Here is a 15,554-nt window from a genome sequence, read left to right as displayed (position 1 = left end):
CAAACTTATTATTTTTGAGTATTTATATAAAGCACCTGAGACCTCTTACAGTGCAACATGAACTTGCAAACGCTACAGCTTCGTGGGAGAAGACAGAACACTTTTCACAACAGCTCTTCCTCTCTCCTCAGCATTATCTTATCTTGAGCAAAAAGTAAACGAAAAGTCCCTCTTACCTCTCAATATCAGTGAGTCTAGATGAGTCCCTGAATCCTTTGGCAAAAGGGTTGCTGTCAATCTTCAGCTTGGTTATCTGGAAACAGAGAAGAGCAGAGTGCATTTGTGGCCAGCTTTTGAGGAGACAGTCTTACAGAGCATGACCTCAACCAAACCATCCATACCAAGTCCCCTGCTGCGCCTCTACCAAATTTATCTCATCTCAGAGGCAGGCTGGCAAAGACGTGACTTCCTGCTTCTTCTGTAATGGCATTTGAAGACCACCATTAGCCTTCAGGGCTCAGGAACTATAGTTGTTGCAACTTAAAGCAAAATGTGAAGCATTTTTTGTAATACATATTTCTCCTCGGAAGTACATGAGAGGAAATTTGTGAAAAGCGAGGAGGCTTGCTACAAAACGTGAGAACTTTCTTGAGACCTAAACTGTTCCTCAGCTGTCAAAGACAATTTTGCAGCAAAAGTGGAAACTCCTGCTCAAGTTAAACATCCCAGGAATTTCCAAGGAAAGCTAAACATTTCAATAAGTCTAACAAAAATTTCTCCTTAGGGATTTGTGAAAGCCCCCAAAGTGTAAAAGTCTGGTTTTCTTGCTCAAACCATTGTAAATCAGGAGTGCGGTGTTATTGGGACCCAGGACAGCTACTGAAACCAGACCCCCTCTTAAGGACTGGACCAGTTCACAGTATCTCCGCCAAAATAACCATCCAAAATGGCCACATGTTTTTGTGTGGAGAATGTTGACAGGGTGATAAACTGAGACTTGGTTACACAGGAATGCAATAAAGTTGTCTCGTTTTTTAAAAATACTATGAAGGGTAGACATATCTCAATTCCATGAGGGGAATTAACATTTTCAATCTTGAGCACCACCAGTACAGAAGCAGATAATTTTTCTCACTGTGGGATGGTATTATTCTTATTCTGGCAATGTCATTTCGAAAGGGAAGCAAAGTGACAAAGTTGATTCCTACAGAGGAGAGATGGACCATGGAGAAGACTGTGGTGAGCAATCTACAAGTATCTGGAGCAATCTAGATAAGACAGAATTGGCCAGAAACAAGAAAGATAAGCCATGTTTGCCTGGGGAAATGGTGTGGTTAATATCTGCTTATTTACTTTCACCCTGAGGTCCCAAGGTAGATCACAATGTCAAAAGACAATTTACCAACACAAAAATAAGATTAATCCTAAAAATATAAACTGAGGTTGTTTTTCAAAAAAATATTTCTAAGCTCCGAATTTAAAAAAAAGGAAGCTGTTCAAGGGGACAAACAAAACAGGACTCTTTTCACAGTATTGTGCAGATTCTCCATAAAAAGGGAATCCACAAAGCATAGCTGTTGCACAGAAAATGCTCAGTACAGGAGCAACACCAGTTTAACATCAGAATGGGAAGGTGGTTTGCAGATTTGTTGGACGCTGTTGCCGTCATTTTTTAAACTCCCAGTTCCCAAATGAATCATGAGAACATCTCCAAGAAAGCTTGTAAAAATGAAAGTTGACCTACAATTCAACTCTCCCGTAGTGGCTTGACTGTTTAAACAAATGCATGACCTTTAAATCTTAAATGTGAGATAGTTTGTTGAAAGTGTAATGTATTTAGCCCTTATCTAATAACCCGCAGAAATGTAATCATCCCCCTTAAAACCAGCAGTGAAAGAAATGGCAAAAATAAGAGAGGTTCCATTTTCATTAGTCATACGTAATACGACAGCCTCTGTCTCTAGGATTTCCAGAGGGAAATTTGGCAGTATTTACGGGATGTGCTGGAGAATCAGACCACAGCTTTCTAAAACTGCTTTGTCCAGGCAAACACCTTCCCCCCCCTTTCATAGGCCTGAAGCTTGATTCAAAGTTTATAAGACTGTAGGATCTATATGAAGGGTAAACACATAGCTGCCAGGCAGATAAATTCTATTTTTAATTTAAGTAATTCATTTATACACCAATTACTTCCATGTGGTAAGTTTCCTTTGAAATCGGGTTTGAAAACCTAGAAGATTTGGAACTTAGCGTAGTTGTGTTCAGCAGAGGTCCCTGTCATGTAAGCATACAGAGGGTTGCCGCTCACAAGCAAGACGCACTGTGTTCAGTGTGGATAATGTGATAGATTGTGGCTATTTTTTAAAAGGGATGTAAAGGTAAATGGACCCCTGACCATTAGGTCCAGTTGTGACTGACTCTGGGGTTGCGGCGCTCATCTCGCTTTATTAGCCAAGGGAGCTGGCATACAGCTTCTGGGTCATGTGGCTAGCCTGACTAAGCCGCTTCTGGCAAACCAGAGCAGCGCATGGAAACACCGTTTAGCCTTTCCCTGGAGCGCTACCTATTTATCTACTTGCACTTTGATGTGCTTTTGAACTGCTAGGTTGGCAGTAGCAGGGACCAAGCAATGGGAGCTCACCCCATCACAGGGATTCGAACCCCCGACCTTCTAATCGGCAAGTCCTAGGCTCTGTGGGTGGCACCCACGGTGCCACCCGCGTCCCAAAAGGGATGTAAACTGCCAAAAATGCAGCTATCTACTATTCTGAGCCTTTTGGAAATGCGCCAAGTTCTAAGCATCTAAATAACTAAAACTACGTATACATTTGGTCAAAACAGATTCATTTTGGGGGGAACAAAGTAAGGGTGCTACTGAAATCAGGGCGGGCCGCGCATGGTGCGCCTGCTCTGAGGTGCAGACAGAGGGCAGGGCCACCCTGAGTGGCAAGAAAGGGTTTGTAGAGTGCAAGGAGTCTTGATTTTTTTAAAAAAACTGCTTTGTGCATCTGCGTCTAAAAAAATAATAATATTGGTGTGTGTTTTCCTTTTGTAAATCTACCAAATAATAAAATTAAATCAGGATTAAGGGCTTTTCTCAGGGTGGTGGAGTGTGTGTGTGCTGTGTCCCATTGGTGTAGCGATGGCACTTGCCCTTCTTCTGACAGAAATGCTCTGTGGGGGCAGGGGGACCCAAAAACGGCAGGTTGAGAAGGGTCAGTTGCAGGGATTGAAAAATGTCCTTTTTTCATCTGAGGAATGTTGGAGGGTATGGGGAATGTGTTCTGGTCTTGAATTCGTAGAGAGTCTGCCCCTGTGGATTGATGATATGCACATTTTGGATGGACACCAGACTCTAGAAATTGTCTAGAAAGTGTTTAGAATTCCCCATTCCCCTACTGGGCATGGCCATTTACCTGCCCAGTGTAGATCTGGAGCTCTAGTATGCTGTCGTGGCTTCAGGCCGCGCATTCAGCTTCAGCCAGATCACGCACCATGTCTCACGGCTTCATCAGCAAGCTCAGACTTGCCTGTATTAGGAAGGTGTTGGGAAACGCTGTTCTCCTTTCAGACATAAGCAGTGCGGTCTTGTGATTCTCCAGCAACACCTCTCCAAATGGCTTGGATGTGAGCCCCTCATCCGGGACCAGAGAAGAGTTTTTCTGACATGGCTTAGGGATGAGTGTCAGAAAGCTATTTTGAGATTTCACAAAGCAAAGGGCAGAGGGAGATTCTTTCGTCAAAGTCTCTGAAGGTTCCATTGTGGAACTGGCTCATGAGAAGTCCTTTGCCCTCTTTGTTCTGTGAAACCGCTCCCCAGACCAGCCTAGAAAATGATAGATTCCCATAGGAAGTCTGCAAGCGGGACATGAACGGAATAGTGCTCTCCCCACACAGCAGCTTCAATACCAGAAGTAGAGTCATAGAACCATAGAATTGCAGACTTGGAATATGGCCGCCATAGCTAGTGCCACTGATAGGCTTATCTGCAGTGAATTTGTCTAACCCCTTTTAAAGGCATCTTGTCTTGTAATAGCAAATTCCACATTCACAGTATAAAGACGGACTTCCTTTTGCCCAGGGGCGCTAACCTGAATAAAATATTGCGGGGCCCAGGTAAGCCCGGCCCGCATAATAGATCAAGCATGCACACCATTCGAAAGCATTGGCAATGTCCATCAACTTGGGGAGGCATCCCCTCAAATATTTTATTGGGAGGGCCAAAGACCCCTTGACCCTTAGGAGGTGGCTCCTGTGCTTTTGTCTGTCTTGAATCTTCTCACATTCCATTTCATTGGATGATCCGGGATTCTAGGATTACGAGAGATGGAGAAAAGCCTCTCTCTATCCATTCCCACACACCCCCAGCTGAGTTATTTTATACATCTCTATCATTTCCCTTAACTCATCTTTTTTCTAAATTAAAGGTAAAGGCAAAGGTACCCCTGCCCGTACGGGCCAGTCATGTCCGACTCTAGGGTTGTGCGCCCATCTCACTTAAGAGGCAGGGGGCCAGCGCTGTCAGGAGACACTTCCGGGTCACGTGGCCAGCGTGACGAAGCTGCTCTGGCGAGCCAGCACCAGCGCAGCACACGGAAACGCCGTTTACCTTCCCGCTATAAAGCGATACCTATTTATCTACTTGCACTTAGGGGTGCTTTCGAACTGCTAGGTGGGCAGGAGCTGGGACCGAAAGACGGGAGCTCACCCCGCCACAGGGATTCGAACCGCCGACCATGCGATCGGCAAGTCCTGGGCACTGAGGTTTTACCCACAGCACCACCCACGTCCCTTTTCTAAATTAAAAATGCCCAAATGTTACAATGCAGTGGTACCTCGGGTTACATACGCTTCAGGTTACATACGCTTCAGGTTACAGACTCTGCTAACCCAGAAATAGTACCTCGGGTTAGGAACTTTGCTTCAGGATGAGAACAGAAATTGTGCTCCAGCGGCGCGGTGGCAGCGGGAGGCCCCATTAGCTAAAGTGGTGCTTCAGGTTAAGAACAGTTTCAGGTTAAGAACGGACCTCCAGAACGAATTAAGTACTTAACCCGAGGTACCACTGTATTTCCTCACCGTGTCTGGAATGTCATCACAAACACCCAACGACTTCCGATTGCAGTTTAATGCTGCAGCCGGTCTACCCCAAGCAGACGTAAGACTTTGTGACATCCTTAGGACCAAATCATGTCACATTGTTCACACTTTTTAAGCAGGTCACTTGCATTTTTAAGAGAAAGCAGCTGCCGGGCCCCAATCCAGTGTGTGCTCCTGCATCAGTTGAATATCATCTGCTACCCCGCCATATTTGTCTCCAAAGGAGGGGATGGCTTTCAACAGGAACCTGCTGCAGGGGCCTGATCCAGTTTACAAGCACAAAAAGTAGCAGGGAAAGAAGGAGAGGTCTCCTTCATCCTTGCAATTCAGGCACACAACCCTCATTTTTGTCTCTCAGTCCAGTAGTAGCATTGATGAAAAGACTAATAAGAGTTATAGAACACTTACCAATTGGTTCTGGTAGGCAGTGACAGCAGTAAACACAGTCTCTGGAAATATAAATGTCCTGAATTCTTCAGACTTCAGGTTAAGCAAGGAAGCTGTATGGTCTTTCTTCTTGATGATGTGAACCCTAGGCTGGTATTTGTGCATTGAATTTAAGATTATCTGGAGAGGAGATAAAGGGAAGAGCTACTCAGATTCAAGTCAACACTACTGTGGGGTATTTAAAGTGCAGTCAAACCAACAATTCGTCTTTTGCTAGATAGGAGCTGAAGCTTACAAAGTTTTCCTGTAAACTTGCTAGAGAGGACTCTGTGAGAGACACCCCCACTGTGCCCTGACAGGGGGAGGGCATAGCTATATATTCTCCTGCCTGCTTTGGCGTGTTCGCCTACTCTCTTACCACTCATCACCATGCCAGCAATGTGAAAGCATCTGCTAAGTCTGAGCTACATTCTCCATTTTAAGCAAGGCTTAAGTAAGCCTTTGTAACTGATTTACCATTTTAAGTCTGCCTGAACAAAGCTGCGGTATTTGTTATTCTTCAACTAGTATTCTGAGTAAGTGTTGTTTTTACCTATTATAAGACTGTTTGCGTGATTATTGTTTCAAGGGGGAGAAAGGTGGGAAATACCAGGAGAATCCGCTCTGTCTTAAAGCATTCTGGATTACTTAAACTAAAAGACTAAAACTAGCCCATCTAAGCTTCTCTTTTTAAGCTGCAAAGGGATGCACTCTGCTGAACTCACAAACTTGAGGGAGGAAGGATAATATCTAATAAATATATTCTCTCCTAGCATCCATTCAAATCCCAACAACTACCAACTTTTTTACTTCCGCCCAAGATTTCTGCAACACCTTTCTGCAACACATATATCAACTGTTCCACAGCTCACGGCTAGGACCTTATAATTAGCAATGTGCAATAAATTGTTCCCTCACAGATCTCTTTCCTAATTTAAAGATTTCTAAGAGGGAAAAATGATGAATCAGAAGAATGATGGGACAATGTGGACTGCCCCACTTCAGACTGCAGGTGAAGGGTATCAAATGCTTCTCTGCATTCAAAAAAATATTCCGGATGAACCATCCACTCCCTAAGAGCAAAAGCTGGAGCAGAATCTTCCATCCTATCATTTAGCTGTTGGTTTTATTACTATTTGCACAGAATTTGGATGCACGTTCAGAAATGTGATCCTTTTCTGCCGTCTGCCTCACTCAGCTGACTGTGTAAGACCAGCTCATGTTGTCATTATGAACAATTGCAAAAGCAGAAGGATTTGGTGCAGAAAAAGTTTCTATCACTATATGGTTTTTTTATAGTCCTTAGGAACGCAGTGGCCTTTGCTGATCCTGATCAAAGCCAATAGCTCTCTGTAGAGAAAGTATAATCACAAACACTCTGTGAATAATTGTCTTCCTTGGAGAACACCAAGGCTCATGTCACTAAAAAAGCAGCAGTCTGGTCCCAGATAATGTACCACACTACTAAGAGTTAGTTGCCCTGGGCTCTTGGGTTAGATTCTATGAGACAAGGAAAGACAATATATCTTTGTCATATTACTGTATTCTTGACAAGCTGGCTCAGCTACTCCTATTGCAATTTTTTAAAGCTCTCATTTCTATTTATTAGAAACACACTTTTCATAGCAACCATCACATAGATACAGCTGCAAGACTTCCACCCAGGGACTTTGATGCCTTCTTTAGGGTTAATGAATAATGACATCCAGTAAGGACAAACAATCACACCATCATTTCTCCATTATGACAGTGGGAGAAATAAATTCTTCTTAAAAGCTAACAAGGAGAGTTGTGTGACTGCAGACATGCCTACTCAGAAGTAGGTCCCACTGAATTCAACAGTAAATTATGCATAGCATCGCAGCCTCCCTTAGTTATGCTTCTTCCCCACTGAAATCAATGGGACTTAAATCAGGAGAATTTTTTCACACCAATGGGCCTTCCAAGCCCATCTCAAGATACTTCCAAGTGGAGGATGTCTATTACAAGCAGACCTGATTTTCTGTGTGTACAAGCTTACTGTGTTAGCTTCCGCACATTTCCATTTTTTTAGGGACTGGTGTGCATTGCTGTTCCACCATTTGCCATCCATCCCAGTAAATGTTTCACAGTGGGCAAAATGGTAGCTTGTGATCCAGGAGGGAGGGATAGGCATTTCCATTAATATTTAATACGGAGATCTTGTGCAAAACTGAAATTTAATACGGAGATCTTGTGCAAAACTGAAATTTACATCACTAAGGCTTGCACAAGACTGATAAAGAGAACATGCCCAATAATACGTCCGTATTATAATGATTATATGGGGGGAAAGATGCACAAGAAACTGTTTTTATAATGAAATGATTTTAGAATGTTGTATCATTTTACTATTGTTAGCTGCTCTGAGACCGTCTTGGGCTAGGGAGGGCTAAAATAAAATAAAATAAATTATTATTATTATTATTAGGGGGCAGGGACAAGCATACCACCACAGAAGCCTGTTTTAGGAGAGAAATTGTTAAATGGGGTCATGGGCTGGTGACTACAAAGATGTTAAGATGCTGGGCTGCTGAACAAAGAGGACAGAAGCAAGAGAAGGATAAATGAGGTATAAATGACAGAACCTTCGCCCCCACCCAAGGCATCCCTTGCTCCCCCCATTACATTTCGCACCCCTTCACAGCCACCTCAAAACAGCAGCACCTTCCCAACAGCCACCGGGGCTCTGCTGATAACGCCCGTTCCCACCAGGTGTGCCGGCAGGTGTCATTGCCTGAGAGAGCGGACATTGTTTCCCTTCCCACAGGACCAGCTACTCACGTGACCGTGCTGATCCAGCTCGTTGTTTGTTAGCTTCACTTTTTCAAAGGACACCATCTGCTTCAGCAATTGTTCCCCCGTGAACGGAGAATCCGGGTGCACGTACAGTCTGGAAAGCCAAGAGACACAGGGCCTGTCAATCAACCCAATCTGTGTTCAGGACGTTTGCTTTTGTAAGAGAGTTGCCCTACAACTTCCCAGCCTAGTCTGCTAGGCCTAGCCAGTTAACAACACTGACAACCCAGCTCAAGTTCAGGCACCCTATTTACTTCTACTTCTTCTTCTTCTTCTTCTTCTTCTTCTTCTTATTCTTATTCTTATTCTTATTTTATTTAAAGATCTTCCTCTTGAAGAAAAAGCAATGCAATGTATGAAAGATTGTTCTGAAGGAGTAATATAGGAGAAGGCTCAGACTGAAAGATATGCCAGTGAAAAGGGGTTCACTGGCTCCATATCCTATAGATGTTAAAAGAAACAGCCGCCGCCCCAGTGGCAAAAGAAATTAGTAATGTATCAGTCTCAGAAAGAAAGCACACAAATTAAGTCATCTATGGATGTTCAAAATATCTGGAATTCTCTGGATATGGCCGGTATTCAGCTCTCTTAAGCAGTGTCTGGGCAAAAATCGCTGAAGTGTCCGGGAAAATCCACGTTGATGTAGATTTGGGTGATTTCCATTAAAAATAGCTCAAAAAACTTTCTTTTTGAGATTTTGCACACAAAAATAGCTCAACAACTTTGCCAAAAAAAACTGCAACAACTTTTGTGTCCGGATTTTCACTTTTTGAAATACGGCAGCCCTACTTAACAATATACTCCAGTCAGTGCCAGATTTATGTATAAGCTAAACAAGCTATAGCTTAGGGCCCCACTCTCTTGCGGGCCCCCAAAAATATTTAAAGGGGAAAAAACTGGATGTACATTTCCAACTGTATTTCAGTCCAACAATTACTTTGATAAAATACATATTTTGTTATGTGCAAATGGCTTTAGGTCCATAAATTACCAAATAACATATATTCAACACAAAAAACAGTGACAATTTGTTGTTGACAAAGGACAGCTGGACATATAAAGAGCCCCATGACCTTCAATAGCTGAGGGCCTCATCAAACCTAAATCCGGCCCTGATTCCAGGGGCAGACTTTCGGTCTTGGGTGGGGAAGAAACTGCTGTACAATAGAAAAGCCCGTTCCAGTACCACCGAAATCAATGGCCAGGGAAGTGGAGACCTAGCATGGCATCATTGCCAGCCTTTGCCAACAGATAAGATGGGTGGGGTTTACCACAGTGGAGACCCCAAGTTACCTCCAGCTGGGTAATAAGCCTTGAAATGGGCTACTAGAGGGTAGGGTAGCAGCAGCCTTCGATCAGCTGGAGCTGGTTAGCTAATAAATTGCTGCCGCCCCCCGCTTTTGCCCCTGCCAACATGATACACAGGGCTTCCAGTTAAGCTGTGGGTGAACATATCAGACGACACACCGATTCTTCAAACAGCTCTTGTTTATTCACAGGCCAGAACAGAACTGAACTGAAGGGTTCAGCCAGCCTGCTTATATAGAGCTCCAGTACAACGCAACTGTAACAACTTTCTGAAACTATCCAATCACTGAACGTCACTTTCAATCCCTTATTTGCATATGTGGACCTGAATGAAAACTATCTACAGTATCCCCCTGCTGGCCCAGGGTGGGAACTTCAGTACATAACACTTCCCAATGCACATCTCCCCAGCTTTTCATTAGGACTCTTCTGGATGCAGAGCCGGCTCTGCCATTAGGTAAACTAAGGTGGCGGAAGCCCTGTGGGTGCCCCACTGCCTCCTGTATTGGCTGAAATGGCGCCCAAAATTGCAGAAGCAGCAGGGTGAGCAGAGAAGCAGCAGCAGGTGGCGCATCCTGTTTTGCCTCAGGCGGCAAAATGGTACACACAGCTAGCCTGAAGACCTGCCACGTATGACATTCTCGAATCCACTTCTGCGACAAACACGGCAATCCCATCAATGCTAATCAGGGAGTAAGCCCTGCTGAACCCAGTAGGACTTACTTCCCAGTCAATCTGTCTCAGGTCCAGCTGCCTAACTAACAGCAACCCCAAGCCCACTTCCTTGCAAGTAAATTCCACCAAAATCAATGGAACAGTCCCAGGTTAATAGGATTGAGATAAGCGATGTCTGAAACAGGCTCATTAAGTTATTCATTTGCTGGCCTGAATCATGAATGCCTGTTTCTCTTTTAAAGCTTTATTATTTCCTGGGCCTTTCATTCCTTTTGCAATCTCAGTCATAATTTTATTTCATTAGCTGATGCTTAATGCTTCCATTTTAGATTATTATTAAGCAAATCCACTGCATTGTCTCTCCCCCCTCCCCCCGCCCCCAAAAATGGAAGATTGTTCGCCTCTTCCCCTGCAGCTGTTCTGATCAAGGCTTGAAAGAACAGTGAATGGCTCATGAGTACCAACATGGTATAGTGACTGGACTAAGAAAAGGAAACTCAGCCATCAAGCATTCCAGGTGACACTCTCTCTCTCTCTCTCTCTCTCTCTCTCTCTCTCTCTCTTCCTCTCCTTCAGCCTAATCTGCATAACAGGGTTTTGAGCAGGATAAAAATGAAGGAAAGGGACTGTTTAGAGGAAAAAAAAGAATATAAAACAGACAAATCACTGGATAGTTTTACTCAGAGTAGTGCCACTGAATTTAATGAATGTGACAATAATAATAATAATAATAATAATAATAATAATAATAATAATAATAAATTGTATTTATGCCCCGCCCTCCCCGGCCAGAGCCAGGCTCAGGGTGGCTAAAACCATTAAAATTACAGTAAAATAAAATAATAATAATAATAATAATAATAATAATAATAATAATAATAATCCAAATTAAAATACAAGTTAATATGCAATTTAAAATGCAGCCTCATTTTAAATGTAGCCCATAGATCAAAACCGTAAGGGGATGGAAACATAAGGGTCAGACTGAGTCCAAACCAAAGGTCAGGTGGAACAGCTCTGTTTTGCAGGCCCTGCGGATAGATGTCAAGTCCTGCAGGGCCCTGGTCTCTTGCGACAGAGCATTCCACCAAGTCGGGGCCAGTACTGAAAAAGCCCTGCCCCTAGTTGAGACCAATCTAACCACCTTGCGACCTGGGACCTCCAAAATGTTGTCATTTGTGGACCTTAAGGTCCTCTGCAGGGCATACCAGGAGAGGCGGTCCCATAGGTATGTGGGTCCTAGGCCGCATAAAGTCCCACCTGCGCTATACATTTAAAGCAGTCATCATACCACTTTGAACCGTCATGGATCCTGGAAACTGTAGTTTGTCAAGGGCGGCGAGAGGTGTCAAGAGATTCCTAATTCCTTCAAAGAGTTACAGTTTTCAGAGTTTCCTAGAAACAGGATTTGGTTGTTAAACCACCCTGGCAATTGTAGCTCTGAGAGTGGAACAGGGGTCCCCTAACAATTCTCAACACCCTTAACAAACTGTGGTCCCCAAGATTCTTTGCGGAAGGCCCTGTTTGTTTAAATGTATGGTGCAGACAGGACTTTAGTCTTGTCTATTATTTTTAATAGGTGTTCTCTGAGTAAAACTCTGTTGAATACCGCCCACTATCCAGCACATAATCAAGAAACCAATTGTACTTTTACCTACCACTGAGCAACAAGTTATTTTTTTGCCCTGTGGTGGATCTTGGCTTAGTCAGCAAGGAGTTAAAAGCACAAGGTGGCTTGCATTGTCAAGGAAACTAATCAACACTCTGTACCAATGTTAAAGAAACAAAACAGAAAACCCCAAAGGAAGAAAAGACAAGCAGAATATTTAAGCTACAAGCTAGAACTCATAAGACAGGTATGTCTTTCAAAGGTTTGGTCTGGTTCCTAAAGCCATATAAGCTAGTCGTATTCTGGGACTGGGGACCCGCGGAAAGTTTCACAATAGATTTTTCCAAAAGAATTTTGCTCCTTCCATTCACAGCGCCAGGGAGGGAGAGCCACTTTGCACGCTGACAGCAGGAAAAGGAGGATTTAATGGTCATCCGCAGTGAAGGTTTATGAATGGAAATGCTTTCAAATGATATTGGCTAATCCTCGTTAATATCGGTCTCAGCAGTTGTGGTGCTGAAAGTTATTTCTCTACAAAAATGATGGGGGGGGGAGCCTGAGGGTATGGATGTCACCAAGGCTTACCTACGGCAGGGATTCCTTCCCCCGCGCCCCCCCTTTCTCTTGAGAATCACCTATGTAAGTAAACGTATGGATAGATCTTTTCGACATCAACAAGTTAACTTCATTTGACTCAACCTCGCGAAGCACGCAACAGATATATTTCTATCTTCAACACTTAAACATACACACACACACATGTGGGTTCAGTCTTCAAATAGTGATCCCTGAAAAAATGAACTTAAAACCCCTGGAACTTAATCAATATTCGATTGCCAACATGCTTAAAGTTTTTGCCATTGAGAGTTTCAGCTTAATCTGCCAAAAAATTCCTCATAATACAATAGACAAAAGCATCAGTTGAAGGAGACTGCCTGAGACCACAGTCCTATACCAGGTGAACTTAGTGGGACTTACTTCTGAGTAGACATGTATAGACTGCATAGTGAAGGTCCTATTTCTGAACAAAGTTTATCCACATCTGGACAGTTAGAGAAATTGTTTTGATATATTTTTCCCCCATAGGAAAAAGCTTTGATGTGGATAAAGTTGTCTTTACTGCCTGCCAGCCAAATTCTCCATCAGGAAGCCATTCCAAATTCTGAGGGCCACCACTGAGAAACCCCTGTGTAAGGTAACCGTCCATCATATCTCATAATTTGGTGGGATGAGGAGGTTGTTTTTCAGCCAGATTGACTCATTTCACTCTGTGCTGCATCTTGTGAAGGATGACATCAGTCCAGGAGGTGGCCAGCGCTGCTGGATTCGACCACCCACCATCCCAGCCAACACCACCAGTGGTCATGGAGGACTGGAGTCATAGCCCAACAACATCTTGGGGAAAGGATCATCACATCACCTGACCCTGCCCTAGACAAACCATTCTAGGAAGTACCAGACACCATTTTGGAGCAGTTGTGGTAATGAAGAGGTCTCATTTGGAGCTTCAGTGTGAAACCTCTGGGGCCTTGAATGCCTCACTGACAGGCATCAGAGAAACAACATTCTCCCAGCCACCTACTGTCCAAAGTTTAAGGACTCAGTTGCCTTGGAGAACTACACTGAAGCATCTCAGGTGCCATGGAAATAGAGGAAGGCTTTCCATGGGATGCGGGTGGCGCTGTGGGTTAAACCACAGAGCCTAGGGCTTGCCGATCAGAAGGTCGGTGGTTCGAATCCCTGTGACGGGGTGAGCTCCCGTTGCTCGGTCCCAGCTCCTGCCCACCTAGCAGGTCGAAAGCACGTCAAAGTGCAAGTAGATAAATAGGTACCCCTCCGACGGGAAGGTAAAGGGTGTTTCTGTGCGCTGCTCTGGTTTGCCAGAAGCGGCTTACTCATGCTGGCCACATGACCCGGAAGCTGTACGCCGGCTCCCTCGGCCAATAAAGCGATATGAGCGCCGCAACCCCAGAGTTGGCCACAACTGGACCTAATGGTCAGGGGTCCCTTTACCTTATTTACCTTCCATGGAGGCCTCCAAGTGAGATAGCACCCATGTCAGCACAGCTCTGGCAGCAGGCAAGTTTAGGAGAAGGGAAGAAATGGTTCATTGGATTTGGAATATTGCAGGAGTTGGGGAAAGAGATTTGGATCTCAATGTGCATTTTGAAACATCATGGGGAACATGAAGGGGGTCTGAATTTAGAGTTGTGCTTGGGGCAGCAGCTTTCCCGAGAGTGGAATGGCTTGGCTTACTGAGTCGGATTGCAGACTGAGCCAAGGGGCGCTCAGTCATTCCTAGATATATTCTCTCTCTCTCTCTCTCTCTCTCTCTCTCTCACACACACACACACACACACACCATTTATTATTCAGAAGTTCTGTGGCTACAGAAGCTGAAAAAACTGAACGTTTAAACTGAAAAAGGGATCGTGTCCCCTTGACTTGCAGAGCAAGTCGACAATTAATTGACTGCAGTGCATAAACATGACCCATGGTTTAGTCTTCAGTTGAAAAAATAATGTAATTGCATGAATCAAGCTGTAATCTAATATTTTTGACTTGCACTTGGCCAAACATGCCTGGATTTTTTTTTGAAGTTAAAGAGTGGAAAGTATTGTAGCAAGAAGGAAATAATGTATAATATATACATTATTTCCTTCTTGCTACAATACTTTCAGTTTAAAGTGCCATTTAAACTGTTTGGCACTAAAACTTTTGCAAGGTTTTTTGGGGAGGGGAGGGTAGCAAATTCTTAAGATCTCTGGGCATGATTAAGCCAACGTTAATAAAACCTGTTTTTACTTTGATTAGATTGCACCTAGGATTTGTGGGGGGCAGTGTGCAACTCTCCTTTTAAAATCTGCTTGCATCTAGCTGGATCATGCACACTGCCATACACTGCTCAAAATTGGGGGGGGGGGTCCTATAAAAAAGCTCAACAATACAGCAGGGATGGACAACCCTTGGGGAAATTTCCTTGGAAGTAATCTGTCAAGGGCTGCAAAACAGTGGTGTGTGGAACAGGAGTCAAAAGGGGGCATGGCCTGGGGCCAAAAGTAGATGGAACCACCTCCTCTTCTCCCACCCCCTTTCCTTCCAGTTTTCTTCCTCCTTGCTACTTGCATAAAATTGAACCAAGGGCCACATAATGTTAGACCAAAGGGCCAAATGCAGCCATAAGACTTCAGATTGCCCACCTTTGGAATGGACAGAACTTTTGACTCCTATCAAGGATTTTGTATTCCTGACCATTGGTTTCTGCAGTTGTCAGTTCTTGGTCTGGCCCCAGTATTTACAAAGCAACACTGAGGATTCACAGCAGAGATTTGAGGGGTGTGTGTAATGGATATGACTTGCACATGAACTGACCTTGCAGGCAGAGGAGGGTCCGCTTTGCCAGCAACCAGCCAGGAGGACCTGTGGTAGGCATATCGGTATCGCTTATTGTCCACTGGAACGATATCCATCAGCACAATGAACTTGGCTTCCGGGTCCACGCCCGAAAAGGAAACCCTAATGGTCGGGAACATTCTTCTGAAGCAGACAGAAGCAAACAAGATGATGAATATATAAATAAGGGACCAGAGAAAACAGCCCCTTTGAAACTGATCAGAAACAGACATTATAAGCCTAGCCTACCAGAGAGACAGGGAAATTCCAAGCATTTTCTGTATAT

The 15,554-nt window shown here is 44.0% G+C and overlaps 1 protein-coding gene across 3 annotated transcripts in view; it reads right to left on the bottom strand.

Annotated features, from left to right (window-relative positions):
* The window catches only part of TBX20 (T-box transcription factor 20), a 41,036-nt gene that overhangs the window by 13,287 nt on the left and 12,195 nt on the right, over window positions 1–15,554 (bottom strand). For all 3 annotated transcript variants that reach the window (XM_082192871.1, XM_082192873.1, XM_082192872.1), the window contains exons 3-6: window positions 15,248–15,412; window positions 8,269–8,377; window positions 5,449–5,607; window positions 177–253 (exon numbers count right to left, since the gene is read on the bottom strand). In XM_082192871.1, the coding sequence (XP_082048997.1) occupies window positions 177–253; window positions 5,449–5,607; window positions 8,269–8,377; window positions 15,248–15,412 (510 nt within the window). The remainder of the gene's footprint in view (window positions 1–176; window positions 254–5,448; window positions 5,608–8,268; window positions 8,378–15,247; window positions 15,413–15,554) is intronic.

The sequence above is a fragment of the Podarcis vaucheri genome (assembly GCF_965113315.1).
Source record: "Podarcis vaucheri genome assembly, chromosome: 12".
Taxonomy (NCBI): domain Eukaryota; kingdom Metazoa; phylum Chordata; class Lepidosauria; order Squamata; family Lacertidae; genus Podarcis; species Podarcis vaucheri.
Note: the sequence above shows the minus strand (reverse complement) of the source record. Positions and strands in the feature narration are given on the sequence as shown.